This window comes from Microcaecilia unicolor, chromosome 9 (assembly GCF_901765095.1).
Source record: "Microcaecilia unicolor chromosome 9, aMicUni1.1, whole genome shotgun sequence".
Classification (NCBI taxonomy): domain Eukaryota; kingdom Metazoa; phylum Chordata; class Amphibia; order Gymnophiona; family Siphonopidae; genus Microcaecilia; species Microcaecilia unicolor.
The window spans coordinates 169,726,892-169,743,164 of NC_044039.1; the positions used below are offsets into that span (position 1 = coordinate 169,726,892).

Below are 16,273 nucleotides of genomic sequence, written 5' to 3' on the forward strand. Positions count from 1 at the left end.
CAATCCCACTGCACTCATATATTCTCTCCTTCTGCATGGCCCATCTACCCCCTTCAGCTCAACACCACTACAGACTGATCTCTCTTTCGACCAAGGTCCCACTTACTCTACCTCAGGCTTAAATTTAGTGCTCCCTTTTTCTACAAGGTCCACAACCTGTAGCTTTCTCATTTCTGTTGTACGTAGTCATAGCAACAAGCTCCTCCAAGTCTGTGTGCTCATGGCTGCACAGATCTCTGTTCACCAATCAGGGGTTTTTTTTTTTTTTTAAACTCATGCCATTTGTAGCTGTGCTGTTTTCCCTCCCACTGCAGGTCATAGCAGCATCCTTCTTCCAGTCTCTTGTGGTCTATGCTCGAAATTCTGTACCAGATTTTACAATGCTGCATGACAGAGGAATTCTACAGTGTGCACTTACACAAAACACCACCAGCAGTATTCCTTACAAAAAACAGAAGCAAGGGTTAAGATTCTTTTTTTTTTTTTTTAATTGTATACCAAGATGGGTCCCACACACTGAAGCTGTCCTGGTTGAAGTATACAAAACAGAACACATTTGAATATTTGATGTAATATACACACTAAAATGTATGTTATTTCAAAATACTTAAAACATACCTGCAATAATTCTAAAACTGGTAAATGAGATTAAATATCAGACAAGTGCAGTACATAAATCCCTATCACAACATTTGCTTTATGTATTGAATTCCATGAAGGAAGTACTAAAATATTTTACTAGTATATTCATCTCTCTATTGCCCCTGCAGTCTGGGATATTAAGTAGGTGATACTGGCAAAACTGTTAAAGTTGCCATTGGCTACTTCTTAAGTTCTTCAATTTGCTACCTGCCAAACATCGTGTACCAAGAACCTCTCCCAACAAGTTCCCTGCTCAAGCTTTTGCTAATTAAAGAAAATTCTGTGATAGTCTTGAATACCATGCATGTGTATCATTGGCTGATGAAAGGAAAGAAATATTGGGCCTGGGGAAGACATCTGCAAAAAGCTGAACCCTTGCTTCAAAAGTGAAATGTTGAATGTGGTACAACTATTACAGTGAAAACATTCTGAAAGGGAACTAGGACTCCCCCCCTCTTCCATTTGTAGTTTAGGGTTTTTAATCAGGATTAGCAAAAGGTGAAAACACAATCAAATCACCAGACTTTAACTGCATCCCATGGTTCACACCACGCTGTAGAAAGAAAACCAGAAAGAAGTAGTTAGTTATTTGTTTCAAGCTATTGGACTAAGATCACATGACTAAACTATTCCACTTTTTAAATAAAGCCTCATCTAAGTAGATGGTAATCTCCAAACTGGCATATACAGTGCCTTGCAAAAATCTTCACATCTTTGTTAATTTTTTCAAAATGTCATCTAAAAGTAAAATTCAATATGCAAAGTAGGAATTTCATTCATTTTTCATATTCGAAGTATAGTGTTTGTTGTGTAGAACAATCATAGAAATAGAAAGGAATGGGGCTGGGGGGGGGGGGGGGGGCAGGGAGAGCAGCATGCTCAGACATGTTTGCAAATGCTCTGAATGTCAATAGTTTTCCTAGTTTTATTCTGTTCTTCCCATCCCCACCTTCCCCATTATGACCTCTAAGCATAAGGGGAAAATGAGAAGCTATCCCATCGAGCCTCTGACACCAGTTTAGTACGGTGAAGAAATGGGGCATGAAATCCTCACTAATGCTGAGCACAGAAGAATAACCCCTCCCCCAACACAAACACCACCACGCACACACACTCTCTTCCCTTATAAAGGGCTAGTACAGCTTTCAGATCCTCAGCAAAACCTGATGCAGTCAAAATCTTTACTTCATGCCAGAAAGAGTTGATTGGAATACCTGATATAATGTTTGAGAATGACTAGGTGAAGGAAATGGGGAATATAAAGGTAATTTGATGTCTTCAGTGGTGGGGGGTGGGTGGCGAGAAGGGAGATGAGATGGGACGGTTATTGCAATTTGTATCCAATCAGTTAATGTGGTTGGTTGAAATGTGATACCATTTAAGAAAATTTGATTAAAAAAGCTTTTGGGGGGGGGGGGGGGGTGGAAAAGGCTTTACTTCATAGTCACTAACCCAGGAATGAATACCATATACCAAAAGCTTTTGAGTGTGCTACATTTGTCTGAAGGAACCCTTGATCATCACAGCTTTCATGAATGGGTTCTAGATTGGTCTGTCAGAACTCAAGGAGAGGAAATTAACAATAGTCCAAATTCCACCTTCCTTAAATGTCCATGTCAGACTAGTCCAGATGGGTGGGATAAACCCAAGCTTTCTCAAGACCAGGCAGAAGGAGGTTAATTAGTTTTCATATCCCTGCATCAATTTGCAGAACTTACAGCCTGCACACTTGGGAGTCATGACAGATTACACAGTTGGTAATGTAGTGGAACATAAAAGCAATAATAAAACTAGAGATTCCCCACTGGGGGATACAGGACAGGAACAAAGGGGACCTATCAGTGGGACACAAAAGAATGGACAGTTTGGCAGTTAAGAGTCAATCAGCTAACAGTTAATGGAATAGTACATAGGAATGGAAAACGTTCAGACACCTAACCAGATAAGTTATATGATATAGTTGGTTATGCACTAGGCGCTAACCAGTTATCTCCCATTGAATATTAGTGGTTAGGCGCTGATATGCTATTTAACTGGTCAGTAGCCATGTCTGGCTGGTTAAATAGTTTTGAATATAAAGGGGGAGGGGGGGAATATATCGATCTCCTTTTAAAGGAGAAATTGGGCTTCAAAAAACTGTCACTCATCACACTAGCCAAAGATTACCACCAAAGCTTAAACTGAGGGCAGAGGGAAAATCCCCAAATAGCATCTGGCTACTCAGCAAGGAAAGACTTTGTTGCCTTAGAGCAGCAGCACAGCCAGAACACAACAGCAAGTATCCATCCCAGTCAAACCAACAAGACTACCTTCCTGAATAAGGGAAGAAAGCTGCCCAAGTAGCATTACTCACAGCCTCTGAAACTGGATTGACAACGCCCAGCATTGGTGGTGGTGGGAGCAATCCAAGGTGAGGAGAGGCTCCCCATAAGTATCTCTAGTCAGCTACTGAATTTTGGTCTCTGAAAGAATTCTTTTGAAATAGTCTAGGAATTTTAGTGGGTGAAACTGCACAAGTTTGAGACCACACCTGCTATTCTGTTTAGCTTTCCCAAGCACATGACCATAAAACACCATCTTCAACTAATTCTGACCAAGCAATTTAAAGGATTCAACTAAAGGAGCACTTCACATAAGGCTCACCACCCATGGGCATAGTTTGGGGGGGGGGGGGGGGCATTGCCCCTCCAAACACAGGGCCGGCGCAACCCGGCTGCAGGCAGCTCTCGATCCCTCCTTCCTGCCCTCAGCTCCCCGACAGCCCTCCTCTCCATTCCTGCCGCCCCACGTTTAAACCTTTTAAAGTCACAACAGCATTGAAAACAGCACAGCGGGCTTGCCTCCAGTCTTTCCCTTCCCTCTGTGTCCCGCCCTCTTCAGCTCCCTGACAGCCCTCCTCTCCGCTCCTGTCGCCCCGCGTTTAAACCTTTTAAGTCGCAGCGACAGCACTAAAAACAGCACAGCGGGCTCGCCTCCAGCCTTTCCCTTCCCTCTCAGTGTCCCACCTTCCTCTGATGATGTATTTCCTGTTTCCGCGAGGGCAGGACACTGAGGGGGAAGGGAAAGGCTGGAGGCAAGCCCGCTGTGCTGTTTTCAGTGCCGTCGCTGCGACTTAATATAAAAAGTTTAAACACAGGGCGGCAGGAACGGAGAGGAGGATTGTCGGGGAGCTGAGGGAAGGAAGGAGGGACTGGGTTGGAACTGAACTCAGGGACTGAAAAGGGAGAGCTGGGGAAGTCACTGGGCACGGATGGGAGAAGGAAAGAAAGGAAGGGAATGCACACGGATGGGAGAAGGGAGAGAGGAAGGAGATGCACACGGATGGGAGAAGGGAGAGAGAAAGGAGATGCACACGGATGGGAGAAGGGAGAGAGAAGAGAAGAGATGCACACGGATGGAGACGGGAGAGAGAAGAGATGCACATGGATGGAGACGGGAGAGAGAAGAGATGCTGGACATGGATTGAGGGGAGGGAAGACAGAGGAAGTACTACTACTACTACTACATATTTCTATAGCGCTACTAGACGTACGCAGCGCTGTACACTTGAACATGAAGAGACAGTTCCTGCTCGACAGAGCTTACAATCTAATTAGGACAGACAAACAGGACAAACAAGAGATAAGGGAATATTAAAGTGAGGATGATAAAATAAGGGTTCTGAACAAGAGTTAGGAGTTAAAAGCAGCATCAAAAAGGTGGGCTTTTAGCTTAGATTTGAAGATGGCCAGAGAAGGAGCTTGACGTACCGGCTCAGGAAGTCTATTCCAGGCATAAGGTGCAGCAAGATAAAAGAAACGGAGTCTGGAGTTAGCAGTGGAGGAGAAGGGTGCAGATAAGAGAGATTTACCCAGTGAATGGAGTTCCCGGGGAGGAATGTAGGGAGAGATGAGAGTGGAGAGGTACTGAGGAGCTGCAGAGTGAATGCACCTACAGGTCAATAAGAGGAGTTTGAACTGTATGCGAAACGGATAGGAAGCCAGTGAAGTGACGAGGAGAGGGCTAATATGAGCATAACGACACTGGCGGAATATTAGTCGTGCAGCAGAATTTTGAACAGATTGAAGAGGAGAGAGATGGCTAAGTGGAAGACCTGTGAGAAGCAAGTGCAATAGTCTAAACGAGAGGTGATAAGAGTGTGGATGAGGGTTCTGGTAGTGTGCTCAGAAAGGAAAGGGTGAATTTTGCTGATATTATAGAGAAAGAAACGACAGGTTTTAGCAGTCTGTTGAATATGTGCAGAGGAGGAGAGGGAGGAGTCAAAGATGACTCCAAGGTTACAAGCTGATGAGACAGGAAGGATGGGAGTGTTATCCACAGAAATAGAGAATGGGGGAGGAGGAGAGGTTGGTTTAGGGGGAAGATAAGAAGCACAGTCTTGGTCATGTTTAGTTTCAGATGGTGCCGAGACATCCAGGCAGCAATGTCAGACAGGCAGGCTGATACTTTGGCCTGGATTTCAGCTGAGATTTCTGGTGTGGAGAGGTAGATCTGGGAGTCCATCAGCGTAAAGATGATACTGAAAACCATGGGATGAGTTCAGAGTATCAAGGGAAGAAGTATACATGGAGAAAAGAAGAGGTCCCAGGACAGATCCTTGAGGTACACCAACTGACAGTGGGATAGAAGTAGGAGGAGGAGTATACACTAAAGGTACGCTGGGAGAGATAAGAAGAAAACCAGGAAAGAACAGAGCCCTGAAATCCAAGTGAGGACAGCGTATCAAGGAGTAGGCTGTGATCAACAGTGTCAAAAGCAGCAGATAGATCGAGAAGGATGAGGATAGAATAGAGACCTTTGGATCTGGCCAGGAACAGATCATTGGAGACTTTAGCAAGCACTGTTTCAGTTGAATGAAGGGGGCGAAAGCCAGATTGAAGTGGATCAAGAATAGCTTGAGATGAAAGAAAGTCAACGCGACGACGGTGAACAGCACGTTCAAGTATCTTGGCTAGGAAAGGGAGCAGGGAGATGGGGCGATAGTTGGAAGGACAGGTAGGGTCCAATGAAGGAAGGAAGGAAGTAGATGCACATGGAAGGAAGGAAGTAGATGCACATGGACGGAGGGGAGTGAGGAGAAATGCTGGATATGGATGAAGGGGAAACTGGCGAATTTAAGGGCTGGATCGAAACACAGAGCAGATGCTGAAACTGGAGGAAAGATAAGGACAGGGCTACAGATGGTAGACAGGACGTATAAGGACACAGGAGGATGGTGGACATGGTGAGTGAAAAAATATCAAATGGAAAGACACTGGGACCAAAGCAAATAGAAAAACTAAATGCTCAGACAACAAAGGTAGAAAAAAAGTATTTTATTCAGAATATATTAATTAGAATGTCAGCTTTTGGAAATGTGCATCTGTGATATTTTCCATGTAAGTTTCAATTTCTCTAGTATTGCTGCCTGCCAAGTCTGACTTCTTGAGGTAACATTCCAGTTCAGTATTTTGCCTTCATATGTTTTGATTTCTAGTTCCTTGTGTCATGTCTGTTGTGTCATGTCATGTGTGATCAAGGTGCAGTATTCTGCTAGTGTGTAGTATTTGCAGCCCTTTTTGTTTTTTTTCATGAGGTAGTGTATTGATGTTTTAGAGCTCAGTGTCCTGTCCTTGGAATTAGTGCTGTTATGGTTTGGTAAGGTTATGAGTGTGTTTTTGCACAAGTTTGTGTATAGCGTTTTGCAGTGGAGAGATTGTGTGTTGGCCTTACTGAGGTGGCACCAAAATATCAGAAAGGTTTGGAGCTTAAATCATGACATACTACCTCTTGAAGGATCTACACAAGTTTGTGTATAGTGTTTTGTAGTGGAGAGATTGTGCGCTGGCCTTACTGAAGTAGCACCAAAACATCAGAAAGAGTTTTAGAGCCTAAATCATGACACACTAACTGTTGAAGGATCTACATAGAGCCTATGCATTTCTAAGGTCAACACTGGCATAGTATGGGAAAGAGGGTGGGGAAATACTACTGGAGAGGAAGAGGGAGTGCTGGGTAAGGAGGAAGGAAGGAAGGAAGGAAGGGAGAAAGAGCTGGCTTTTTGGGGGATAACCATAATGAATGAGATCTCTCATACATATTCATTATAGTTATTCCCTCCAAATGAAACAGTCAAACTACGCCCATGTCACCACCTGTGAATGTGTTTGGGCAGGCTCTCCATAAGACATCACTCACTAGTGTCTTGGGGGGGGGGGGGGGGGTGGAAATCACATGCTTTGATAAGCACAGATGTAGAGTATGCTATGTAAATCAGTGGAAAAATTACTTCAAAGCCTTGCAAACTATTACACAATAGAATGTTGAAAATGTACAGGCGATGTGTAGACTTTTGCAAAGCACTAACAAAGGAAAACTTCCTGCAGGTGCATACACAGCTTCCATTTTACTCAGTTCCAGAAGGAAGATTTTAATCTAGCCTGAATGTTTGCTCACCTCATCCTGATGCGTTATGGGACCTGCAGTACTGACTTCAAAGGGCAGAATCCATGACTAGACACACCACACTGTTTTGGATGTAAATTTAAAACCAGGACTGGACCAAAAAGTCTCATTCCTGGAAATAGGTAACCTAGTAACATCTGTGTGTAGACAGAGCAACAGTTGCTACATTTTTCCCCTCATAAGAACATAAGCATTGTCACACTGGGACAGACCTAAGGTCCATTAAGCCCAGTATCCTGTTTTCAACAGTGGCCAAAGATCCAGAACAAAATCCTAAAGCAAGCTTGATTTACAACAGGGTTGTCCAATCTCAGTCATCAAGGGCCACAATTTAGCCAGGTTTTCAGGATTTCCCCAATGAATATGCACGAGATCTATTTGAATGCACTGCCTCCATTATATGCAAATATTCATTGGTGAAATCCTGAAAACCTGACTTGGTGAGGACCGAGGTTGGACACCCAATTTACAAGATACCCATTTGGTAGAAAAAAAAACATCTTAAATTAACAAAATGATGCCAAGTTACCCAGTTCCAAGCTGGAGACTATTTGGCAAGTCCTGGTTTTGAACTTATATCCCAAAGCAGTGTGGGATTTGTAGTGCCCTACTCTGCCATTGAAATCAGTGTTACAAGTTCCATAATGCACCAGGATAGGGTGCTGTCCCAAAATCTCCAGCCTGGAACTAGGAAATCTGGCATATTTGCAAAACATTTCTTACCTTGAAAGACAAGCCAGACATGAGTTCAAGAATGTCTTAATTTACTTTTCCCTTTCTTGGAGGGTTTAGCTAGTATAGTACAATACATTCTCAAACAGATTTCACCAGATTTGACCTTTCAAAATTAGAGTTGTACTGTCTCCAATTGCATGTGCATTCTAGCAGTGGGTCTGCTGCGGTGCCTCAAATAATTTGGTTTTCTATATAAACATAATTCAGACGAAATTAAAAATCTGCACTACTTACCACTTCTGGTGATGTGGAACATTTAAAAAAATCAGCAGGCTCACAAGATGAAACATCAGAAGAAATCAGCTTTGTGGATAGTATTTCTGCAAAACACACACAATTTTCTTCTAGCATTTTGATTAAAAAAAAAAATCAGGTTGGCCAGAATATACCAGTGTATTAATGTATTTTGTTTCAGATATATTATGTCACTGTACCGTAAGGTAAAAAGAAAAACACAAAAGGCAACAGTCTACTTGCTACATAAAAGTCTGTTATAAAAAGTAGACCGATACACATATATAAAAACAAAGGAGAAATTAGATCTTACCTGCTAATTTGCTTTCCTTTAGTCCCTCCGGACCAGGATTGGACTGATGGGTTGTGCTCGCCTACCAGCAGGTGGAGACTGAGAAAAAACTCTGACTCTAGAGAGCCAATAGGAGCCCTGGCCATGTGACCTTAGCCTCAGTATTTGAATAACAAAGCAGGAAAGAAAGAAAGACCTTCTGTGCCGTATGGAATCCTAGCAGCCACAAAGCACTCGGCAATGCCAAGTATCAGAGCTCACCAGCAACTCTCACCAGAGAAGTATGGCCCGATATGTATTACAGCTCACCAGCAACTCTCACCAGAGAAGTGGTATGGCTCACTTGTACTATAGCTCACCAGCAACTCTCACCAGAGAAGCGATATGGCTCACATGTAATATAGCTCACCAGCTACTCTCCCCAGAGAAGTGGTATGGCTCACGTATAATATAGCTCACCCGCAACTCTCACTAGAGAAGTGGTATGGCTCACTTGTCTTATAGCTCACCAGCAACTCTCACCAGAGAAGTGGTATGGCCCACTTAAGATTTTATATATATTCCATCAACTGAGCTTACCAGCAATTCTCACCAGAAAAGTGGTAAATCATATTTAAGGTTTTATAGATATTCCAGCAACTGAGCTCAGCCACAACTCTCACCAGAGAAGTGGTATGGCGTATTTAAGGTTTTATAGATAGATTCCAACAATTGAGCTCACCAGCAACCACCAGAGAAGTGGTATAGACCACGTAAAGTTCTGTATATATATAGTATTGTTCCACGAATCGTAAAGGAATGAATACACTTCCTACTGAATACACTTCCTACTTAATAAAAGAAGCTAAAGAGTAGAGAGAACATGGGAGGGGCCTGGTCCGGTCCGGAGGGACTAAAGGAAAGCAAATTAGCAGGTAAGATCTAATTTCTCCTTCCTTAGCATCCCTCCGGACCGGACCAGGATTGGACTGATGGGAAGTACCAAAGCAGTAATCTGAAGGGAGGGACCCTATGAAAACTGCAGAGAAATGTTCATGCTGCATAGTCCACCTGGCGACAACTAACATGTAGTGTGTCCCAATGAGCAAAATAAAATGAAACTAGGACTAAGTTGCCAACTTTCCAATGTGCACCGAGAGCACCAAAAATCGCCGTAGTAAGAATAGAGCCCGCTTCTGAAGTTGTGGAATATGTTGTAATACGCTGTGGAACTGCCTTCTCAGCGAGAAGAGAAATAGACATTCTCATTTCCTTGATCCTTCGCGATATAGCGGGTTAGAAACAATGAAAAACTTTTACGCCTACTGGCTAGAAGGACAAAACCAATAAGAAAAAAACGATTGGGAAAGGTGAAAACTTTAAACTACAGCAGACCGAAAAGAAGTTACCAACCGTAGAAGTATTCCACACATAGATCTACTTGCTGCAACGGCTACTAGGAAACACTGCTTGAAGAGGAAAACTTTATAGAAAAAGTTATGGCTACTAGAAAACAGAACTTTAAGAGTCTGTTCACCTAGTTCACCTAGCTGATGGACGAAGCGGGGGGTACAGGTGCAGGACTCCTTTAAGAAACCGCTTTGACAGTGGATGCTGCTTAAGCGTGCGGTTGTCAACAGTATCATGCATCACTGATAGAGCTGCCAAATGAACTCTAATGGATGAGTAAGACAGACAAGATTTCGCAAGATGCAGAAGATATTCCAAAACATGCAAAATGGATACTGTTTGTGGAATGAAGTGGCGAGAGGAGCACCACAGAGTGAACCGTCGCCACTTTGATTCATAGGACTTTAATGTAGATTTCTGTCTGGAAGCAATTAAAACTTGAAGTACTTCCTGCGAAAATATCAAAGATTTTGCGGACCCAGTAACCACGCCATAAGTTTGAGTGACTGGGGGTCCGGATGTAGAAGGGTGCCTTGGTTCTGCGTAAACACCTAGTGAGATGACGGAAGAAACGCATAAAGAAGGTTGAAAAACCCCTGCTGGACATTGGCATCTGTCCCTATCTCCGTCAAGACTGTTGCTGAATGGAAGAAGCAAGAAATGTTCGTGAGCCTGAAGGCAAAAAGAGATAGCCCTGAAGTGTCGCAGTGAGGAAGTAAGGCTGAAAAAAAGAGAGTCCATTCACCTAAATGCAGGGTGACACAACTAAGAAAAAATGAGTACAAACTCAAGAGTATACTCTTAACTCCTTCTTGGCGGATGACCTAACCCATTGCCATGGCAAGGACCAACATAGCTCTCTCCGCCTTGTTTGTCAGTAGGGAAAACAAAATTCACCCGAAGGTAAAACGAATTGCTGAGGTCCCCCAGAAAAAAAATATATACAAACAAGCTTCTGCCAAAAAGTGTACTGCACGAAGCATCCCAATGCCAGAACTAAGGTTCTTGAGATAACTAGATGACACTTAAATAGCGCGATTGATGACCCTGAGATTCGCAATAGGATGAAGGAAAATTCCTTCTTGGGCATTAGAAAGTAAAATTGCATTCTGCAGAATAGAGCGAGGAAATGGCCGAAGGCCCAAGGTCACCAAGAAAAATATAAACTGGGATGTTTGCAGAGGAGACAAAAGACTGTGCGTCAACCTGACTAAACAAAGAGAAAATCAGAGATATCTGATGAGAGATCAAATGAGAGATCAAATGAGAGGCCTGGCTACAATCACCACCCAACCTAGAGACTGTAAGAAATGCAACACCCGGTGCATGACCTGAGAACTCTGCTGATAAGACTTTCTCCAATTAGGTAGTCGTCTAGGTAAGAATAAAATGACCCTAAGAGCGCAATGAACATCCTCTTAGATCTATAAAAGAACGGAAGAGAGAGTACTGCTGAAAATGACCGGTTAATGCATAAGCAAAAAACTAGCCATTCTCTGGATCCTGAGGAGAAGAGGAAGGGTGACCAAGGACACCAGTTAAATAGGGCTACAAACTCCAACCCTATCTCTATGGCGTTCCATAGTTGGGTAAGTTCTGAATATAGATGCTATGGTAGTACGCTCCGGACAGAAAAAAATTGTCCCAGTATGAACGCAATTTCTTAATCCACATACCAGTAATCCACGTACCACGGTCATGCGTCCTCCCTCACTGAGATGTAGATTGTAAGCTCCTTTGAGCAGAGAACGTCCTTCTTTGTTAATTTGTACAGCGCTGCGTAACCCTAGTAGCGCTCTAGAAATGTTAAGTAGTAGTAGTAGTAGTAGTAGTACCAGACTCACACCCAATAGATATGAATGTTGAGCTTGTTTCAGGTTAAAACACCGAACCTAGGCCCAGGGTCCCCGGTGTTCCTAGTGGTGAACAGCCATGGCAAATATTGTATGCGTTAGTTTGCAGAATTACTGCAAAGCTTTGCTTTTGGAACAGAGATTTCTGTTCGATACTCTCGTGAGAGGTTTTTTTTTTTTTTCTCTAATGCTGTTCTGGCTGTAGAAAGGTGGACATTTGAGCTTCCCCAGAATGGCAAAACTTATGTACCTATGCCCATTAGATATGAATGCTGGACTTTAGGCCTTACCCAGCATAACCATACTTATGTACCTATGGCATAAATACACAGGAAGTGAGTGAATCCCCTTCCAATTGAAAGAACACTCATTTTCATTCTATGCGCCTTCACTCCAAAGGACAAACTTGGAAATTACCTGTAACGAAAAAAGTGAAGTTGTGCCACAGCCACTTGGTGAAGGCAGTGTAGACAAGACTGTATCTGAATTCAAGAAAGCTTGATATAACATCAGGTCTCTAAGGAAGAGGAAGAGATAGCAGATGGTATGTATAGGCATACTGGACCAAACCAGGAAGTTTATAATCTGCCAATGCTGAACTGATAGAGTAGAGACAAACACGAGTAGATGGTTTGAGGACCGTCCACTATCTTTAAGTGAAAGGATGACTTTATTCTCTAAGTGACCATATGTCCCGTAAAAACCAGAAGAAAGCTAAAATGAAATATGAGAGGCTTCAAAGCAGTTGGAAAAGAAGGGAAGACATGAATAAAGCATGCCTGCTAAGGCAGCTGAGTGATTGGGAGCTTGGTAGACAGGACTGTCCCTCAGAGAATATGAAAGAGCTGATATATCCCCATGGCATCTGAACAATCTACTGTATGCCTCTAGAGAAGGCTTCTTAAAGTCTGAAAAAGAAAACACTGTATAACACTACAGCCATTGAGAGCGATTGTCTGTTAAGTTCTTAAAACACTATATAACATCATAGGCATGGAGTAAAATGCTTGAAAGGAACGAAGATATTATGGTCAGAATTGCAAAGTACCAATCATTTGACTCTTAGGCAATGTAGTCCTATTCACCAGGGAATGAGAAAGACAGAAATTTACTCTATGCCTATAGAGAAAGTTTCTAAAGTTCTTAAAACACTGTATAATACTACAGCTATTGAGGAAAATGCTTGAAATGAATTATGATATTATGATAAGATGTAGATTTTCCACCAGGCAATGAAAAATGACTGAGCACCAGAAAAAACTAGTGTTAACAGCCCCGTGATACATAGAAATTTAAAACAAGAAAAGCTTGTTATATATCCATATACGAAAGGAGCCCCCTTTCAACCAAATATTGCCTGCTGATGTGAAGAGCATTTTAGAATACGCCGTTCAGCACAAGAGCATTTTAGAATACGCCGTTCAGCACATACAAAAGTGTACACATTTTGGAGCCGAACTGCTCTATGAACTGCAGCCTTACCTTCAGCAGAGAGATCCCCGACTGATAAGATGGAGGGAGAAACAAAATGGCCGCCATTCGCGCCACTGGCCCCGTGGCGATCGACAACGCGTCAGACACCTCCGAACAAGCGGAGCCCAGTGGAACGGCGAAAAAGGCCCCGAAAAAACCGGAGGCAGCACCGGACCCGAAGAAACCTAGAAGGGAGAGCAAAATTTACACGTTCTGGCTGCGTGAACTGCGCGACGCTGACAGACAGCAGCTGTTTGAACTTTTAAGCCATATCAGAAAAAACAGGTGGCCGCGCATACGCGGTTCGCACCTTTCTTTTTTTTTTTCATTTGTTTAAACTGCCGCCGCCAAAACGCAAGAAAATGGAGGAAATTAAATCTGACGAGAAAAATCGCTGTTTAAAGTCTCAGACACTGAATTATTTTCTTCTTTTTTTATAACCCCTCAATTATAATAAAACACTGGAGCTGCCTGCTCGTTAGAAGTCTGGGGAAAGAAAGGCTGCTTCTTTGAATTTCCTTTTATTTGATTTAATTCTTTTAAAGCAGCTGCCTGTTAAAAGTGGCTGCCTCTCCCAAAGACGGTACACCTTTCCAGAGAAAGGGACGGCCCTTCCCTGCTAAGCCAGGGAGATGGGGAGGAAGGGGGGTGGACTCGAGACACCTGAGTTTAACACCCCCGAGGCTGTCAAAGAAAGAAGAGAAAGGAAACCCTGTCAAGCCTCTAAATAAGATTCCAGGCACAGAAGAATTATCACAAATATCTGTAATATCTAAAGAGAAAAGGAGAGAGACTAATGGGCTCACTTCCTACCTGCTGGGAGACTGAGAAAATACTGAGGCTAAGGTCACATGGCCAGGGCTCCTATTGGCTCTCTAGAGTCAGAGTTTTTTCTCAGTCTCCACCTGCTGGTAGGTGAGCACAACCCATCAGTCCAATCCTGGTCCGGTCCGGAGGGATGCTAAGGAAGAAATAATTTAATCAAACCAAGATAAAACTGGGTATTGCTTTTATCTTGGTTTGAATAAATTATTTCTTTGTTTTTATATATGTGTATCGGTCTACTTTTTATAACAGACTGTACCGTAAGGAACAAGACTGTTTTCATTTTGTGGAAGTATAAAGCGAATGCTACATACCTGTAGAAGGTATTCTCCGAGGACAAGCAGGCTGATTGTTCTCACTGATGGGGTGACGTCCACGGCAGCCCCTCCAATCGGAAACTTCACTAGCAAAGTCCATTGCTAGTCCTCGCGCGCCCATGCGCACCGCGCATGCGCGGCCGTCTTCCCGCCCGAACCAGCTCGTGTTCGTCAGTCCCGTATGTAGCAAGACAAAGACAAGGGAAGACACAACTCCAAAGGGGAGGCGGGCGGGTTTGTGAGAACAATCAGCCTGCTGTCCTCGGAGAATACCTTCTACAGGTATGTAACATTCGCTTTCTCCGAGGACAAGCAGGCTGCTTGTTCTCACTGATGGGGTATCCCTAGCCCCCAGGCACACTCAAAACAACAAACATGGTCAATTGGGCCTCGCAACGGCGAGGACATAACTGAGATTGACCTAACAATTTTCCAACTAACTGAGAGTGTAGCCTGGAACAGAAAAAACATGGGCCTAGGGGGGTGGAGTTGGATCCTAAACCCCGAACAGATTCTGAAGCACTGACTGCCCGAACCGACTGTCGCGTCGGGTATCCTGCTGCAGGCAGTAATGAGATGTGAATGTGTGGACAGATGACCACGTCGCAGCTTTGCAAATCTCTTCAATAGTGGCTGACTTCAAGTGGGCTACCGACGCTGCCATGGCTCTAACATTATGAGCCGTGACATGACCCTCAAGAGCCAGCCCAGCCTGGGCGTAAGTGAAGGAAATACAATCTGCTAGCCAATTGGATATGGTGCGTTTCCCCACAGCCACTCCCCTCCTGTTGGGATCAAAAGAAACAAACAATTGGGCGGATTGTCTGTTGGGCTGTGTCCGCTCCAGATAGAAGGCCAATGCTCTTTTGCAGTCCAATGTGTGCAGCTGACGTTCAGCAGGGCAGGAATGAGGACGGGGAAAGAATGTTGGCAAGACAATTGACTGGTTCAGATGGAACTCCGACACAACCTTTGGCAAAAACTTAGGGTGAGTGCGGAGGACTACTCTGTTATGATGAAATTTGGTGTAAGAGGCCTGGGCTACCAGGGCCTGAAGCTCACTGACTCTACGAGCTGAAGTAACTGCCACCAAGAAAATGACCTTCCAAGGTCAAGTACTTCAGATGGCAGGAGTTCAGTGGCTCAAAAGGAGGTTTCATCAGCTGGGTGAGAACGACATTGAGATCCCATGACACTGTAGGAGGCTTGACAGGGGGCTTTGACAAAAGCAAACCTCTCATGAAGCGAACAACTAAAGGCTGTCCTGAGATCGGCTTACCTTCCACACGGTAATGGTATGCACTGATTGCACTAAGGTGAACCCTTACAGAGTTGGTCTTGAGACCAGACTCAGACAAGTGCAGAAGGTATTCAAGCAGGGTCTGTGTAGGACAAGAGCGAGGATCTAGGGCCTTGCTGTCACACCAGACGGCAAACCTCCTCCACAGAAAGAAGTAACTCCTCTTAGTGGAATCTTTCCTGGAAGCAAGATGCGGGAGACACCCTCTGACAGACCCAAAGAGGCAAAGTCTACGCTCTCAACATCCAGGCCGTGAGAGCCAGAGACCGGAGGTTGGGATGCAGAAGCGCCCCTTCGTCCTGTGTGATGAGGGTCGGAAAACACTCCAATCTCCACGGTTCTTCGGAGGACAACTCCAGAAGAAGAGGGAACCAGATCTGACGCGGCCAAAAAGGAGCAATCAGGATCATGGTGCCTCGGTCTTGCTTGAGTTTCAACAAAGTCTTCCCCACCAGAGGTATGGGAGGATAAGCATACAGCAGGCCTTCCCCCCAGTCCAGGAGGAAGGCATCCGATGCCAGTCTGCCGTGGGCCTGAAGCCTGGAACAGAACTGGGGGACTTTGTGGTTGGCTCGAGATGCAAAGAGATCTACCAAGGGGGTGCCCCACACCTGGAAGATCTGTCGCACTACACGGGAATTGAGCGACCACTCGTGAGGTTGCATAATCCTGCTCAACCTGTCGGCCAGACTGTTTACGCCTGCCAGATAAGTGGCTTGGAGCACCATGCCCTGACGGCGAGCCCAAAGCCACATGCTGACGGCTTCCT

General features: G+C 44.2%; 1 protein-coding gene across 3 annotated transcripts in view; it reads right to left on the reverse strand.

The window, feature by feature from the left end:
- Positions 1 to 281: 281 nt before the first annotated feature.
- The window catches only part of DLGAP5 (DLG associated protein 5), a 220,224-nt gene continuing 204,232 nt past the window's right edge, over positions 282 to 16,273 (reverse strand). For all 3 annotated transcript variants that reach the window (XM_030214158.1, XM_030214159.1, XM_030214156.1), the window contains exons 18-19: positions 8,056 to 8,141; positions 282 to 1,195 (exon numbers count right to left, since the gene is read on the reverse strand). In XM_030214158.1, the coding sequence (XP_030070018.1) occupies positions 1,121 to 1,195; positions 8,056 to 8,141 (161 nt within the window). In that variant the 3' untranslated portion in view covers positions 282 to 1,120. The remainder of the gene's footprint in view (positions 1,196 to 8,055; positions 8,142 to 16,273) is intronic.